Source organism: Astatotilapia calliptera, chromosome 18, assembly GCF_964374335.1.
Source record: "Astatotilapia calliptera chromosome 18, fAstCal68.1, whole genome shotgun sequence".
Taxonomy (NCBI): Eukaryota; Metazoa; Chordata; class Actinopteri; order Cichliformes; family Cichlidae; genus Astatotilapia; species Astatotilapia calliptera.
The window spans coordinates 10,516,494-10,535,222 of record NC_137439.1 but is presented as its reverse complement, the minus strand read 5'-3'; the positions used below and the strand labels follow the sequence as shown (position 1 = coordinate 10,535,222).

The window sequence follows — 18,729 nt, the reverse complement described above, 5'->3', positions numbered from 1 at the left end:
ACAGTCCATAAGATCATTGTGAAACAACACATACGCTGTCCATGGTCCTGAAATGAATCCAGTTCAGTTTATCTAATATTTCACTGTTTATTAGAGTGTAATAAAACTTTATTGAGGAAAAATGTGTTTTTAAAATGTATTAACATAAATAATTTGATCAGAACAACAACAAACAGCACCATAAAACTACCAAACCAATTCAAAACATCAAAATAAAATATGGGCTGCTACTAAGACTTTGTATTCCTGACATCCATCCAAGGCCTGATTATTTTCAGGATAGGGTTCAAAGTCAATGCCGCCATCTTGTCATTTTCTTCATTCTTCAGTCATTTGGCTTTGAACCCCACTGTGCACGCTGTGAAATTTGTGCCGCAGAAGCCACGTTTAAAAGAACCCAACACCAAAAATTGAATTTTGTTGCCACTGCTATTATCACTGGCGTGGCTCCTTTAGGTTTGAGGTTCCAGGTTCATTTACCTTGTGCAAATCTTAGGTTAAGAATCAATTTTAACGGTAACATAGGAAAGCCTGAACATTTTTAACTTCCAAAGAAGTTAAAGAAAGTTTGTTTAGGCCTGCATTGTTGTCTGATTTGTGTGAGTTAAATAATCTAAGAACGCTCAGCAACTTTCATCAGTTTCTATCAGTGCAAGTTCAGCAGGACTGTGGAACAGTTCATAAAATAAAGCCACAAGAAAGCAAGATAATTAGAACAGCCAGCAAGCAGAAAGGAAATTTATCACAGTGCGAAATACTGCAGCGCTTTATCACCGGCTTCTATTGCTGGAGAACAAGGTCTTTACATGCACCATCACCAGGAAGACACGAATACATGAAAACCGACAGGGAAATATATTAAATACACTGAAATTATCAAGGCAAAACAAAATAATGTCCTCCTACAGAATCTTAATGATGTTAGAAAACTCTATGATCGCTGTCTTACTGATAAATATTCTGCTGAAACGAACTCCTGAAAACACATTAAACAGCAGTTTTTTAAAAGATTAAAAGCACATTAGAAACCTTAAACACATGAAATGAGGAGACTTTTATATTCAGTCTTTAAATTGTGCAAACTGGCCACTTTATAAGGTACACCTTGCTAGTACTGTGTTGGACCCCTCTTTTTCCCTGATGAACCGTTGACACAAGCAGGATGGATCCATGTTTTCATGCTGTTTACACCAAATTCTGACCTTACCATTAAGCTATTGCAGCAGAAACGAGTGGTTCCTTGAATTACTGCTGCCTTCCTATCCCTGTAGATCAGGGCCTCAAGGCCTCAAGGGCTGGTGTCCTGCAGGTTTTAGATCTCATCCTGGGTCAACACACCTGAATCAAATGATTAGTTCATTATTGGCCCTCTGGAGAACTTCAAGACATGTTGAGGAGGTCATTTAGCCATTTAAATCAGCTGCGTTGGATCAAGGACACATCTAAAACCTGCAGGCCTGAAGTTTCCCACCCCTGCAGTAGATCATCAGTTTCTGAACTACTCAGATCAGCCCATCTGGCGTCAACAACCTTGCCATGTTCAAATTCATTGTGCCTAATAAAAGGACCCACGAGTGTACATTCCCTTTCATTAAATTAAATGAGTTTTAAATACTGAATAAGTGGTTTCCTTCAAAATTATAATGCATTTGACGCAGTTTCGTCTTGTTTTGTTAGAGTTGTGATATATTTTATATGTGTTCAGTAATATTATTAAAGTGATGTTTTGGCAAGGGACTTTAAACAAAATGCATTTGGTGATTATTCATAAAAAAATATTAATCAGGGTTTTACGGGCCTCTATAATTTTCTTTTATTCCCCAAGACTGATGTCACACTGCCCAGAACTAACATAGATTAAGTTAATTGAATATGGGACCTCAGAGGTTACAGCTGCGAGGATGACAGAGAAGCAAGCAAGCTGTGTCATTTATCTTACTGTTACTGTATATATATATTTTTTATATATCTTATTATATGTTACAGGAGCAAGGGGATTTGTAATGAATCTTCAGTAAGAGCCCTTAGCTACGCTTTGCCAACCGAGGAAAAAAGCCCTCACTGAATCCAAAATGGGAGATTTACCTAATTGAAGCTAATATGCTTGGTTTGTTTTGATGAGATTAAACTTACTTAAGTAAATGAATGCGCGGCAAAGTTGGGAAAAGAAAACGCACTGTGTCACGACTAAACCCTGTTCATCATTTGCTTAATGGAGAATAACTGTAATGTCACTGGTCTGAATGCAAATTGCATTTTTGCTGCACTTTTAATGCACTCTGGTTTCGAACGCAAAACTCTTTGGCATTTGATCAACAAGCACAAGAGTTTTAGAGTGCAAGCACAAGACAATCCACTAAAAACTGTTACAGCTCCTGGCTTATCAGCACTCACAACACGCTTACCACACAAGATCGGTTGCTGCAAAAGGGAACTACACAAAACTACCATTGGTTTTCTTTTGTATCTGACATGTTTCTTTCATACATAACTCCAGCTGACGCTGCTGGTATTGCCTTGTCTTTCATGTATGGATTCAATCACGGGTTAAGAAAGGATTTCTGGACCCAGTCTCCATTTACTGGGTGGTTGAGATACACATCACCGCAGCCTTGAGCCGTCAGCAGCTCGTCCATCATCACCCCTCAGCCTAGCCCATAACTCCATCATGCCTTTTAGCACACACAGATTGGCTGGGCTCTGTGGGGAGCACTGACTGGCTAACTGTATGTGAAACATATGAGTTTGTCACTGGAAACCTACCAACAAGGAGCCCCTGAGCAAGGCATTTCACCATACTTCTGCTGCAGAGTAGCTGCTTAGTGACAAATAAACAAAAATTGAGGTTTTGGTTTTTAAAGGGCATGTGAGCAGTTTACAGTCACACAAATAAAACCAGCAGTGAACATTATTGTTTCTAATCTCATTTACATGCATTACAGAAGAGTGGAAACCTCATCTAATAACTACAAACCCCGTTGGAACACTTTTTATTCAGTATGCACTGGAATCTGGCTCCCAATAAATCTGAGTTTTACGTCCTATAAATCAATAAAAATGTTACGGCCTCCTCCTCTTCCTCTCCTCGCTTTGATTCATGTTTCAGTTCCATGTTCACGACGGCGCTGTTTCAGTGTGGCCTGCAGTAATCGCAAACAGAGTGCACTTTTATAATCCGAGTAATTCCGGCACTCTGATAAGTACGAAATCGACTCACCAAAGCTTTAGATTTTTAATGCATGAGCGTGTTAAAAATAAAGTGGGTTATTTAAAAAGCAGGCTTAATGCCGGGGACACAGCCATCATTAAATTATAGCACTGGGGTGTGAACTTAACCTTGGCTTGTTCATTAAAATGCTCTGAACACGATTAATTAATAAGCAATAATTATTACATTAACTTGCCAAATATTTCATTGTATGTCTCTGGGACTTCGAAGTCTTTCTGCTTAAAAAATTAGCTTCAGCTGTCTCCATGGGGGAAAGTGGTTCATTTCAAATGCTTCTCTTGGGGTGTTTACATTAAAATAAAGGAGAAAAGTACAGTTCACATTTGAAACCCCTTCTCAGAAACAAATGATTAAGAGGTACATTAACGAAACATGAAAATATCCCCACGTTTAGTTCTGCACGAGCTATTTATGAGTTCTTTTAATAATAACCACAGGTCGTCCAGTGGGAGGCAACCTTTTTTGAAACTTTGATTTAGTTTTTTATTTGTTCAATTAATCTTGAGTAGCTTACAGTTTGTTTTATATAATGCAAGTATAGGACCAGGTAAAGTTCTGTGGATGTTTTGTTTGATTGTTTTACTGCTTTTATTCTTTTGTTTTGTTTTTATACATAACTGATGATGTAGTGCTAATTACCCAACATTTTACTTTTAGCATGTTAACCGAGTGAAACGGCAAAAGGGAGGTGGTGACCATAATAACTATAATATCTTTTAGCATAGTATTCTCACTGTGAGCATGCAGTCCCTGTGTTTGTCGACTAATTGTGCTTTGAAACCTCAAGTCTGACCTTTGGCTGTTGCCATCTTGGGATTCTGGAGCTAGAAGAGGCATGCAAAGGGTAGAGTGTCTAGGAGATTACTCACGGGCATGGTTTTCAAATACATGGCCTCCACTTACTAAAGCATACCCAGTTTTATCATTTCATGGCTCACTCACACTACAGTGAAAGCAGGACCACAAACTCCTTGTGACAAAGGAAATTGGGTGGTCTTCCAGTGATTCAATTATATTTTTTCACATTCAATAACTGGTTGGAAGGAGTTGTGGTCACCAGCTAGTTGCCCAGAGTTTAAGCATGCCACACTCTTACCCCTTTTAATCAAGAGGCGACTGCACAGGTCACCCAGAGGGAGGCAACCTGTCTCCAATCAAAGACTTAACTATTTATAATAAATCACAGGCAGACTGGCAAAGGTTTCCAAACAGCAAATGTGCCAACACATTTGCTATCGGTCTATGCACAATTCGCCTGTGACATGTCTCTTTGCTTAAGGGGACTTGACTTAACTAGTTTCCAACTTGTTGTATTCTGGTTATATTCCTCTCTAACAGTAAGGCTGCCAAGTACCTGTCATTTTGCAGTCAAATCGTCATCCTGCACCAACTACATTACTATTTGTTGAGGAATTTCTGAATTTCTGCTTTAGATCTATGAGAGTCTGGTTGAATTTTGCATGTAAGTAGTTAATGTGAATTTCTGTGTACACAGATGGATAATAGATTTGCAATTTTAACCAATTCATCACAGTTAATTGCTGTGTTATCACAAACTGATAGCAGACTGCCTCCATCATATTGCTGTTTTATGGCCGTCTCAACAAAACAAAGGCACCCTGAAGACAGCAGCTGACAGCGAGTGATTACACACCAAGTCGCTGTCTATAAAGCAACTGTTTCAAGGGCAACAAAACACAACTTTGTTGCACATGGTTACAATAATTCTGATCATGCTCCAACACTGTTTTCAAAAAGTGCGACTGTGACATTATCCGACATGGAAACATATGAATCCTTGGATTTAATGCTTGAGAACATGAAAGAAAAACAAAGTGTCCCAAGGTCATAAACAAGTAAGCAATGGGGTGATTGTTTTTTCCCCACAAACTACCACGAAATCACACATCTTTCTCCAACCAGAGGAGTCGCCCCCTGCTGGATATTAGAAAAAATGTTGCTTGAAACCTGCATTGTCTTTTTACTTCAACACAGCTACAAGCACAACCTTGAGCTGCTAGCATGGCAGTGGACTTGCGTGCTGTAGTATTTTAAGCTTTAAACTTTTAGACCAGGAGTCACCAAACATCCCTCACTAGATTAAAGGCTTTGTTATACATGTTTAATTAATCCTATTAATCCTTGTCTAAACAACAAATGGTGCTAAATGAATGTTTACAGCACCATTACGCTGCTTCCCCTACCTATAGTGCTTTCTGGGTTGGGTAACTTACAAATTACTTTCAAATTAGAGGCTCAATATTTCTAAGTAGCAGCAGCTAACTTACACTCACTGGCCACTTTGTGAGGGTAACCTGTTCAACCGCTCAGTAGCATAAATATCTAATCAGCCGATCACATGGCAGCAACTTAATATATTTAGGCATGTAAACTAGGCCAAGGCAACCCACTGAAATTCAAAGTGAGTATTAGAATGGAAAAGAAAGGTGATTTAAATAACGTGGCACGGTTGTTGTAAGACTGGCTGATCTGAGTGATTCAGAAACTGCTGATCCAATGGGATTTTCCTGCACAACCATCTTTGGGGTTTACAGAGGGTTTACAAAAAAAACGAAATAGAAAATATCCAGCAGTTCTGTGGGTGAAAACGTCACCAGTTATGCAGAAGAGCATCTGGGAATGTACAACATATCAAACCTTGAAGCAGATTTGCTATAGAAGGTAAAGCTCAAATCATCTTAAACTGGCTCCTTGAACATGACAATGAGTTTGCTGTGCTCAAATGACCTCCACAGTCACCAGATGTAGTGAAACGGGAGCGTCCCATCACGCATGTGTGGTCAACATATCTACAGCTGTGTGATACTATCATGTCAATATGGACCAAAATCTCTCAGAAATGTTTCCAACACCTTGTTGAATTTATGCTACAATGAACTAAAGAAGTTCTGACTGCAAAAGGTTTGATTCAGTTGCAAAGTGATTGAAGAGTGTAAATGTCTTTCTGACATCTTATCTGACATTTAATCACAAATCCTATTTCATAACAAGGTAAACCTGGATACTACAAATAAATACAAAAAACATTTTATCATTATAAACTAATAAAAATAAGAAAAAAAGGCATTTTAACCAGATGTTTCCCAGACATTCTAATCTAAACACCAACACTAACTCTGAAACACATAATTCTTCACTAACACAGGTTTAATTGTTTGGCATTATTTGAGCAATCAAAGCACAATCAAAGCAGATGGTTTTGGATGTTATGTAACAGATGTTTATGAAGACAAGTTTTAATTGGTGCAAGCAATTTTATTTTATCTCTTGTCTGCAAGGAGCTGATAACAACTTAGAGAGGACTTACATACAATAATGCATATTTTATTAGCCGGTGCAACACGGGCCACAAACAAGAAGCTTTCTCATTAACGTCCATTAATATCCACAAAGTGCTCCAAAACTCAGACCACTTTCGAAACACACACAGTGGAAAACGTTGTGAGAAAGGCCTGCATTTAAAATGCTCACGTCCAAATGAAAATATAGAGTTTCTCCCTCGCTCTGTGATGGACCAGACACATGGATGTAAAGTGCCACAAGAAAAATGTTTTCTATTTCTCCCGAAAGCAGCGCAGGAACAATTTATCACAGCTGGAGACAGACTCAATCAAATGAATAAAATAAGGCAGGCCATACCCCTGCTACCGGGTTATGCATTATACATGTTTGCGAGAGGTTTATAACACTTCAAATGACACCTCACTGGGGATCATGTGAGATTGCCTTACTGTCCAGGTGAAATGCTACAGCTTCTAAAGGTGCTGCTGTGTACTTAACAGAGGCTGACAGCTCACACAGCAGGCCTTCATTCCCGACTTCATCACTTACGACACCTGGCGCGGGAGTATCGCCTTGACCAGACCTGCACAATTTCATCCATCCTTTGTCAGAAATTTCATAAGAGTGCAGAGCACTTTTGACACTCATTCTCAGGCCAATCACTGCCTTCCTGATTAGATATAGAGAACTCACTGGTGGGGGAATTTGAGCCAAAAGAGGCCTAATTCTGTAGAAGCTGCCAGTCTTTTTTACGATGATTTACATAAATCTCCATGGGGAGAGGGCAGTAATTTAAGCAGTCTTGTCTGGAGGCAGAAGGAGGTGCAGACGTAGAGACTGGTGTAAAGTGTGATTGCCTCTGGGCCCATGTTGTGTGGATGAAACTCTCCAGAGGCAGAGGATGGCGCTCTGCATTAATCTGCGAGTATCATCCTGCTGAATATAAGACATCCACTTCACATGAATTGACTTCGAATTCTCATTTTCACCCGGAAATGTTACACACATTCATGCTTAGTAAAATGTACATTTTTTAAAACATTTTTTCACCATGACTACTCAATATCCAATAGCATAAGCACAATGGGCTGTGTTTAAACAGGCTGCTTTCCCAAACAATAAACACAGCTTGGTTTTTACATTTTGATGTGGTGGGAATTAAAAGGCTTTGATATTTCAATTTCCATAAATTGTGCAGGGAATATACAGCACAAAGCTGTTTGAAGGCAGAGGAATGGGATCACGGACACGGGTGTTTGGGATTAAAAATAAATAACACTCACAAGGGACATTAAAACGAGCATTTTCAGATCCATCACAGAGAATCTGATATAATAAATTAAGAAAACTCTTAAGGGGGTGCTCTATTTTGAATAGACTACACCTTCATTGTGAAGGTGAATGCTTATAGAATATAAATGTACTGCAGGAGAAAGGGTTACTCAAGTATGAAGTATTATTATATTACAAATGTGTTGCATTATCAAATGTTTACAAAAAAACATAGTGGGGAAAATAAGTATTTGATGCCCTGCTGAATTTGCAAGTGTGATTGCTTACTAAGAAATTAAAAGTCACTAATTTTATGGTTGTTTCATTTTAATAGAGAGAGACAGAAACAGATTATATATTTGATTGCCTACAATCCCTGATTCCTGCACACACAGATGAGAGATTACAATCAGTCAGTTACTCCTGATCTCATCTTGTTTCATGTATAAAGCACACCTGACCACAGAATCCGTTTGTTTCATTCCAGTTCTTCCACCAGCATAGAGAAGACCAAAGAACTGTAAAGGTTAGAATAATTATTCAAAAAAGGAAGAAATATAAAAGAAACATCAGTTGCCCTCAGTCTAACACCATGTACCTCCATCCCTCAGCCAGAAGCTTCAAGTTGGGTCATAGATGGGTCTTCCAGTATGACAAATGACCCAAAACATACCGCTAAGGCAACAAAGGAGTGGCTAATGAAGAAGCACATCAAGGTCATGGAGTAGCATAGCCACTCTCCAAACCTCAATTCTACAGAAAATCAGTGGAGTTGGCTGAAGCTATGAGTTGGCAAGTGACAGCCAAGAAACCTAAAGGCTCTAAAGTGTTTCTGTAAAGAGGAGTGGGCCAAAAACTCCTGAGATCTGTTCAAATCTGATGACCAACTGCAAGAAATGAAATGAAAATTAAACTGCCATAAAAATTAGAGACACGTACACTTCTTAAGTGAGCAAATTCAGCTGGCATTTAGCTAATTATTTCCCCTAATGTATATCTATGTAAAATGTGAGATGCCTTTATCATAAGCAGCAGAAACATTTTCCTCTAAAATAAAATATATGTAAGAATATGTGAAAGATACTTTATTAATATTAGGAAGATTAAAGCCAAATATTGAAGAATTACACCTGCACCTCTGTCATTAATTTAAAAACATCTTTTAATCTGCTTATGCTCTCTTAATCTTCTTAGTTTGCCTTGATAGCTGAAATGACTTTTTTACCTTCGGTTTTGTTTGTTAGTTTTACTGAAATCCTGAATTCTGTTATTTACTGGGAACTAGAGCAGGGAGATATGACCAAAAATATTTATCATGATATACATTTGAAAATTTGCGATAACGATGATATAATTGACACTAGACAAAACACTTTACAACTCCACAACTTTATTAGTGCAAAAAACAAAAACCATCAATGTATTTTCACTTAAACAAGCAGCTGTTTTTTATGTGCATTAAAGTTATATAAAAATTTAACAGTGCAAATGCAAATTCCTTGCTGACCAAAAGGCATTTCCGGTGGAAATTGGCCGACATATCCTCAGCATAACCATGTATAATATCCACAAAACTTAAAGAGAGGTTATACACACACAATATGGTAATATTATGTTGAAGCACAGTATGTATCACTCCGCGAGGCTCCTGCCTACGATAGCCGTAATGCTCCGACAATCCATCAAGCGATGCGGGTTCGTAGCTTAGCAAAGTCTGACGGGTGAAAGCTAAACCAGTTCCACACCACTGAAGTTGCAGCATTTTTACAAACCAGTTCTGGTTCATCCGTTTCATTCAACGATCTGCTTTCGCCCTTCTCATTCTCCGTCGCCGCCATACTTTTTCCGCCATGTGAGTATGAAAACAAAGGCACTGCGCATACGCGTTTAACCCATATTCTATCGCGATATTTCATTTTCTTATCTTTGCCCAATATTATACCGGTATTACCATGAACTGTATGATATGGCCCAGCCCTACTGGGAACTTCTTGGCTCTTTATCACATTTGAAGTTAACCCTTTGGCTTTTATTATGGTTTAAAAGTGTGTGTGTTTATGTGTGGGGTGTGGCCAATTTGATTGGCAAGGGGGCAGACACAAGTTGCTGGAGCCAATCACGTCAATCCAAGGCTTCACCTCTGCTAACTGAGGCCACTGAACTCCACTGTGTTGCAGTACTGGTGGTTTTTGAGGGCATTTAATGAAACTGACTGACACAATATTAAATCCCGCTGTGTGGTACAACAGTCTGCACTGATCAGTATTTTATCAGTTTGTTACTTAGCTTAATTAGTAAAATAATTCCCAACTCAAAGAGCTGGAAAGAAGTTCACACCCCAAAATCAGTGCTGCAGCACGCTGGATTGTTTTCACACATTTTGATGTGACGGTTGCTATAACATGAGGCTGAGCTAGCTAGACATAAAGAAATAAATATATTGGGGACTGTAGTTAGATAAAAGATAAATTAAAAAATAATAATAATTAAAAAGGGCAGCACGGTGGCACGGTGGTTAGCACTGTTGCCGCACAGCAAGAAGGTCCTGAGTTCAATTCCACCATCAGGCCGGGGTCTTTCTGTGTGGAGTTTGCATGTTCTCCCCGTGTTTGCGTGGGTTCTCTCCGGGTACTCCGGCTTCCTCCCAAAGTCCAAAGACATGCAGCTTGTGGGGATAGGTTAATTGGACAATCCAAATTGTCACTAGGTGTGAATGTGCGAATGAATGTGAGTGCAAATGGTTGTTTGTCCCTGTGTGTTGGCCCTGCGACAGACTGGCGACCTGTCCAGGGTGTACCCTGCCTCTCGCCCTATGACAGCTGGGATAGGCTCCAGCGCCCCCCGCGACCCTGAAAAGGATAAGCGGAAGCGAATGGATGGATGGATAATAATTAAAAAGACATAAAAAAGAAGTTTGAGTTCTTTAAGAAATGACGTCTTTGCCATCACAGTTGTTGTTGCAAGAGGGATCATTTTGTTCCAGAGAGTTTGAATCCTGGCGGGTCTATTGTTAATCTTTAGTGATTAAAAAATAAAATGATAAAAGATATATTTTACTTGAATCAAAATCTTTTGTTGTTTATTTTGCCTAAAGACAATCGAGTTCATTTCCCTTACTTTGACTTGATACATTTAGCTTAGTTTGCTGCACCTCGCCTGCAGATGCACCTGACCCTCAAAGTTTGAAATCCACTGAATTAGCATTTTTTTAAATTTCATATAGAAATCATCAGCATCTATTATCAGCATATGTTGATAATTTAACATTCATCGCATTTACATACAGTTTCGAAAACAATTGACAGTCTTCTGATTTTTTTTATGCGAATAATATGAAAAAACACATGAGAATAGAAGTGCAAATGTTATCTAGCATCTACAAATAAATGAACACTTAGTGAGATGTAACAGCTTAACCTATGTGTGTCTTCCCTGTAGTTCCAGGTGTTTGTTCCTCACCTCCTGTTTAGGAATGCTGACGTATCCCAGGTGGGGCTTGTAAGGCTTGTATGGCTGCTTGGAGAACAACGTCTCGCCAAATACAGGCTGAAAGAGGAAGGAGGGCTTCTCAGAATAGTTCACCACCACCACAAAGAGCGACACTGCCACAATCAGACTGGTCGCGATCAGGGACTTCCTCTGTGGAGGGAGAGAAAGCACATTCATGAGAAGCCTGACCAGTGCACAGAATAAAACCTGAATATATGTTAGAGCAAATCTAAATGTGGCCTTTCAGTATTTTCTGTGGTTTAACAGCTTGGGCTGAATGATAAGCAGAGAAGAAGATTTGCAGTTTCATCGTAAAACTGTAACTGTGAAAGTCAACTATTTGTTTTGAAAATAAAATAGCATGATAAAAACATATTTACACTAAAAAGATAATTGTGTGTTAGATTCCAGATGCCAACAGTGCACACAGTTGTGCATGAAACTTAGTGGGGAAAACAACACTTTAACATTTAATAACACTGAGCTCAAAGGAAAAGATCAGTGAAAACAAGTTCAGCCAACAGTGGCACGATTCTTTCAGCAAACTCAATACATGTTGACGCTGCAAACCCCTAAACTAGATTTAATCTTATTCTTCAAAGATTTCAAAACAGAAAGTTAAAGCTTTAAGTTGATTATTTCACTTAACAAGACATCACAAGACATACAAACACAAATATATTGAGTACATTAGAATACAACATGATATACACAAATTTCTCTAACTGTAATTTTGTGTGGTGATTTATTTTCACTCCTGATAATCTCACAAGGTCAGGCTCTGCTGTTTGTTTGTTAGTTACTGAGCGTGTGCATTTTGCACAGCTAAATAGGTAAAATTGAAGGTGACAATCATTTACCAGGATGATTGCTCGTGCACATCACCAGGAATTCATGGCATTGAGCTTCATTTTTGTTAAATATGATGCCGCATTTTAATGTCCTAATACCACCGCATACAGTTAGGTTCACGGATATTTAGCACTATGACCCAGCTTTTGTTATTTTGCCTTCGTATATGACAAAATGTAGCTTAAATGATAAAAAAATTTAAAGTATTGCATCAACTGTTTTAGGAAATTCTCCATTTTTCATAGGCTGACATGATTTTAAATATGAGTGTTCACATCACCAAATACTGTTTCCTTCTTTGATATGCTCTGTTACACCCTTACTGCAGCCGCCTTCAGTTGGCGCTTGTTTGTGCAACTCTCTGCCTTCAGTTTTTTTGTATTTGATAACTAAAAAAACATGCTCCGCTAGGTTGAAATCATGTGACTGACTTAACCATTAAAAAAAATGTCCCATTTCTTTACCTTCAGAAACTCTGGGGTTGCTTTTGCAGTATGTTTGGGGTCATTATCCATTCGCACTGTACAGGACTGTCCGATCAGTTTTGCAGCATTTGGCTGACTCTGAGCAGAGAGTGGGTCCTGTACACTTCAGAATTCATCCTGCGGCTTCTATCAGCAGTCACATCAGTAATAAACACCAGTGGCCCAGTTCCACTGGCAGCCATGCATGCTCTTGCAATAACATTGCTTTCACCATGTTTGACAGATTTGTTGTGTTTCTTGGACCATGAGCTCTTCTTCACTCACCCTCCTTTCACTCTAGTTGCTTATACATATACACCATTTTGCATGTCATATTCTAACTCTAACCTGTGTGTTATTTGTCCCGTCTCTCTCCCCTCATACCCCACCGGTCACAACATAGCTGCACCTCCCTGAGCTTGGTTCTCCCGAAGGTCTCATCCTGTTAAAAGGGAATTTTTTGTCCCACTTTTGCCAATAGCTTGCTTGCAGGGGGTCATCTGATGGGACTTCTGTCTATTTTTGTAGGGTCTTTAACTTACAATATAAAGTGCCTTAATGCAATGTTAATTAAATTGCATCAAAGTCCTCTTCTTGGTTATATCTATGCAAAGAGGGATTTTTTAAATAATTGGATGCTCTTTTAGATGTTTTGTGGCAAACTTGGCCTTCTTGTTCTTGTTCACACCTTTGTAGTTTCTCTATGTTCATGTCGATTTTAACAATGGTACATCTAATTCATTGAGAGTGTTCTTGACTTGGTTAGACGTTGTGAGGACGCACTAATTTTGTTAAACCTCTTGAATTAAAAGTGAAAGCCTGCAGATTAATGACATCTTGGTTGTCTGCTTAAAATGCAATTTTTAGTGTATACAAGAGGTAAATTGTGTTACTGTTCAGAACTTTATTTATGGGCCTAATTGTATTACATTAGGTTGGAGAAGGAAGACAACCTTGTGCATGAGGCTTATTCAGTCACAAGAACCTCTGTAATGGATTTTTTGACTATTTTGGGGAAATCTGAATGGGTCAGTCAGTGTTTTGAGTTCAAGGCAAGACTAGCTGCTTGTTGAATGTCCAATGACTCACTGAGTTGTCCTATTTGTGTAGAGTACAAAAAACTCTATACAAGACCGTACCTCCTGTGTGCCCATGTCTTTTCTCCACTATATCAATTTTTTGTCATAATAAATTTATCTAGTTTTATACTCTTCATCTCTCCTGAAAGATTACTTCTGCAAGAAGAAAACCAGGCCCCACTGTATTTTCCACAACAACTCGCTAATAAATAATAGAGAATTGTATTTGCCTGGCTTGTAGTCATAATCATGAAACAGAGTAAACACGACCATCGGTTTTGATCAAAACTCAAAAAATGATTTGTTTTCATGATACTGTAAAAAGAGTTCACCACTGCTAGATACTGATGCATCTGCTAATACAGCTTAACTGTCTGAGTAAAACCTCCTACAGAACAAATGAGGATATAAGTGCCCACGGAGATATGAGCACTCGTTCTGTGAGAGGATGTTTTCAAGTCAGAAACTTTATAAGGGAAGAAAATGAAAGTTAAATTCAATCATTATGTTTTCAATTACAGACTTGTGAGTCACAATATCCTCTTCCTTTCACTTCAAATACATCGAATATGAAAAGATTCCTGTGAAGTCCTCCTCCTTCCTATGTAGTCAATTTGCAGAGATTAACCCTTAATCTCTGCTCACTGACACACGCAATTTCCCTCTTTCTAGTGTGACTGAGCCAACACACCTTGAAAAAGCTGAGCTGGCACAGGCAAAGTCGTAATCAATTCTGTAGGAGCGTCACAGCTCAGCTTGAGGTTACTCGACAGACGTTCGTGGCTCTCAGATGATGATTGTGTTCTACTTTTCATCTGGTTGCACTAATGCACTGACTGTGCATAAATGATATGAGCTTCTTTTCTGTTTCAATATTTTTACTAATGAAGCAACAGCTGGGGCTGCATTAATACAAACGGTGCACAACAGCCCCACGATCATATGGAGGTAAGAGGTATTACGGCCTGGCTGAAAGAGCTGAGTGATGAATAATGGATAAAAGATGGAGGACAAGGAAGGGTCTCACAGACAAGAAGATATTGGCAGGGCAGAGCTGGAGATCAATAGATACAAGAGAGAAAGAATCGGACTGTAGTGAAAGAAATCTGAGGCATGCTACAACAGCTCTCAGCCAGAGGGTGATGATAGACTGCAGCAGAGCCAGAGATGCTTTATTTTTTTTCTCTTTTATTCCAGGAAACTTTAATAATGTGCTGCCAATATAACACACGGCAGCAGGAAAGTCTGGGTTTTTAAGAAGGTGCTGTTTTGCAAATTCTTTGAATTTATCTGATGTTGGGGAGATTGAATGTGGCGCGTGGTAATGGTGAAGCCCCCACCGCCAGCCTGCCTGCACCACCACAAGCTCTGATCTCCAACATTAAACATCCCAAGGGAGACACCGGAGGCTGTGCTCTTCAGAGACGAGATCAAACATTTGGTGTGCGGTGGGAGTGGGGTTGAAAAAGACGGCGACCATTTGCTGCCCTGACAAGCCTATCACACTTTACCAGTTGCATGTTTGTTGCATCATACATCATTTCATGGCATTACAACCATCTTTGATCATAAACAGACTCTCAACTTTGATCTGGCATGAAAACAGCACAAAGGGGACCAATGAGAAATCCCTTTTCCACTCGATCAGTACTTTACAAAATAATATATAACACTTTCCTGAAAGAACAGTCAGTTATATGCCACCCCCCCCAAAAAAGAACAAAAAAGTGGCAGGTCGAGGTTTCTGAAAATGTGCTGTAATAGCCAGTCATCAAGAGTCCATAATGGAGCATGAAACCAATCCTTTATAAAGCAGGAGGGTTCATCATGAGGGGGAAAAAACAACCCTCGGCTCAGTCTGCAGAGCTGCAGCATCCATCTGTTCTCATGAGGACAGAAAATTTCCTTGTCTCCTTCAACCTCAATCTGGCCACAAATCACAGGGGAAATGATGTGTCAAAGACTGGAGGCGATTGGAGGGCTCCATGTGGGCGTTGTGGGGCACTGAACCTCCACTAGCTCGAGCGAAAGACTCACAACTTCTCTCCTCGTTTGCTCATCCATCAGGGTGATCACGAGTCAGCCTGTTGAGGCGTGTGACACAGAAATTGAAAGGCTCAGTATCAAAGGAGGAGTACAGTCGGGGAGTGGGACCATTAACACCATCATAGAGGCAGCAGAACAGCTATAAAGTTTCAACATTAGAGCTTTCGGTCAATGTTAAAACATTTCGCTTGAGCAATATGACTCCATATGCAGCTGCAACGACCTTGTTTGCCATCACGAGATCAGACAATGATGGCCATTAACGGCACAGGCACTTAACGGCTGTAGCCTGGGAACGTTTCATATAATGCGCGCCGTCTGAAGGCTCTGAGTTGTCTATTTTTAAAAGTGCTAAAACCTACTCTTAGGAGATATTGATCTCAGTTCACCGGCAGACTGTGTGGGATCACTGGGCTCTGGTACATGAGAGAGCCATAATTTCCCCCCAGTCCCTCCTGCAGGGAGCCTGTATGAGCAGATTGCACACAGGAAGCTAGCAAAAGGTTATTGATGGCCAGCTTGTCCATTTGTGGCAATGACCAAACTGACTTGTCAGTTGTGCAGAAATTGAGCAATAGCAAGCTATGTGTTGTTATAAAGTACATTCAATCAAATGTCTGTATTTCTGTTTTATGCTATTTATTTTTACATTTTTACAGCTTTAGCTTTAGAGATCACACAAACACATTTTTATTTGCTTATAGTACTTCATCTGTAACAACACTACAGTAATACATGTAAAGCTTCATAATAAAGCTTCAAAAACCTCAGAAACATTTTTAGCTGATTAGTCAGTGTCACTGACTTCAAATGAAGTACTGTGCAACAGTTTTGAGGCATTTCTTATTTCTTTATGTTTTGCTAGTAAAATAGGAAGCACAGTAGGTGCAGCAATTTACTGAAATGTGTTCACACATACACGGAAATACAGTTCATAAGATAAAAACAGAGTTTGTACAATTCTGTAGGCGCTCACTGTTGTAGCTCTCAGGTACAACACAGGCTGCCGTGCCAAAGTGTCTACAGATACAACTTAAAACTGGTTCTTTACTAGGTTGTCTGTGTGTGTAGATACTATATTTGCTCATCCCTTGGGTTAGGAGTCTGTTTTTATGCTTGAATGATTTATTGGTCCGTGTCTTAACCACAAAAAAAACCCAGTCCTCTGAAAATGGTAAATTGGTCAGGTACAAAGACTGGACTAAAAATGAGTGATAAAGCAGACCATGTCCAAAGAACACCCACACCTGCTGAGGTGCTAGCCACGATGGTTGTGGTGGATTGGTTGGGAGCTCTGTTTGTAGTTTTAGTTTTTCCACTCAGGTTTTCACAGTCCTCAGTCTTATAGTAAGATAAGATATGACAAAGATTGCCATCCTTTCATTTTGACAAAGTAATTATTGTATTTGGGTTTATAATGCACGACCAAGGAGGTGATTTCAGAATTCCTGGAATAACACCACCCATCCCATCTGTAAACATTTAAAATTGTCTCACTCCTTCACTGAAGGCATTTTTACTTACAATGGAGTGTTATCACTTTTGTTTATGAAAAAGATCTGATACCTTCACTAAATATTACTAACTACGTAAATCACTAGGGCACTTTTCTTACTAATTAAACAACAAAAAAGGTATAATAAATCTGTAAACTGCAGAATAATCAACAAGTCGTGCTCAATTCACTTGTGTGATGAATAAAAATTCAAAGCAAATTAGCTGTTTATTTCCTCATGCATATATAGTGCATTCAAAATTTCACCTCCATCAGGCTCTATCTGAGCATGAAGAGAATACAATTTCCCACAAAGACTAATGCTCCAGCTCAGTAAACAACAGGGCCACACAGTAGTTCAATCCAAAAAGCTAATGGCAGTGGGTATTGGAATAATGAGAGGCTCAACCTGAAGAAAATGGCTCATGAAAAAACATATCTGGTAGCTATTTTTGAGTGTCTCATGGGCAATGGGCAAAAAACAGAAAATTACATTTGCAATGCAAAAACGCTACCTTGCTGGCTCCTGATTCTCTCCACCACGGTCCAGCGAGCAGTTAAAATCCAATTTCAATTAAGGTGTTTGAGAAAATATTTGAGGAGCCTTACTCTCACTCTTCCTCTTCATAGTGCTAGTGTTTCTCTCCAAGGCAATAAGACAGAAATATAAACAAAGAACCACTCCTGAGATTAAAAGAGGGCCCAGGCACATTACTTCACTCGTGTCATATTTCCAGCAAAGGTCTCGCTTCAAAGCCATCCAAGTACAAGATAACAAACTATTCTTTTCCCGGCGGAGGAAGAGGCCGAGTCTTTGCTGCCAGTAACACGGTCACGCACAGGTTCCCCTTCAAATTTCACCCACGGGAGCCTAGACTGCCACAGGAACTGAGAAATGATGTTAATATAATTTGCAGCTGTATCTGCATTTAGATTAGGTTCATCACTGTCTTATCAAGTTAATTGAGGAGTTATTTCTACGTTTAAACTTAATCTGCTTCAGTAAAGTTTCATGAAGGCATCACGTGTGTCACACTCACAAGTTCATGCTCTCACTTCTGTCTTTGAAAGGAATGTGTGGAGCGGCTATAGCGATCCATCTTGTCAAAATGGGATAAAAACATATAGAGGGTATTTTATTATTTTCTGTTAGAGTTTCACTTCTCCAGGCAGAGGGATAGTTCCAGTGTTAGCAGAACTACAGGCCTAAAGAGCCAACATAAATGTTATGACAAGAACCACTTCATGCTCAGCTGATATCTGTCGCATATGGTCCCTAATTACTGCCATTGGAATCATTCATTGTTATTCCCAGTATATCCTATGTTCCTTCTATTAATGCTGGAAGTGGGAAATGAACTCCCTGGTGCATGTCTCGCTCTCTCATGAGCAGTATCACATTTCCATTTTTGTCTTTGGGCTATGCAACAAGGAGGGTGGATAGTTACAATAATAAGTGGATGACAACAGTACTGGTTACAACCTTACAGAAAAGTATAT

At 39.3% G+C, this 18,729-nt stretch overlaps 1 protein-coding gene across 1 annotated transcript in view; it reads right to left on the bottom strand.

Annotated features, from left to right (window-relative positions):
• Positions 1-18,729, bottom strand: part of st6galnac3 (ST6 (alpha-N-acetyl-neuraminyl-2,3-beta-galactosyl-1,3)-N-acetylgalactosaminide alpha-2,6-sialyltransferase 3) — a 108,349-nt gene that overhangs the window by 64,514 nt on the left and 25,106 nt on the right. The window contains exon 2 of the mRNA XM_026148581.2: positions 11,264-11,443. Within this exon, the coding sequence (XP_026004366.1) occupies positions 11,264-11,443 (180 nt within the window). The remainder of the gene's footprint in view (positions 1-11,263; positions 11,444-18,729) is intronic.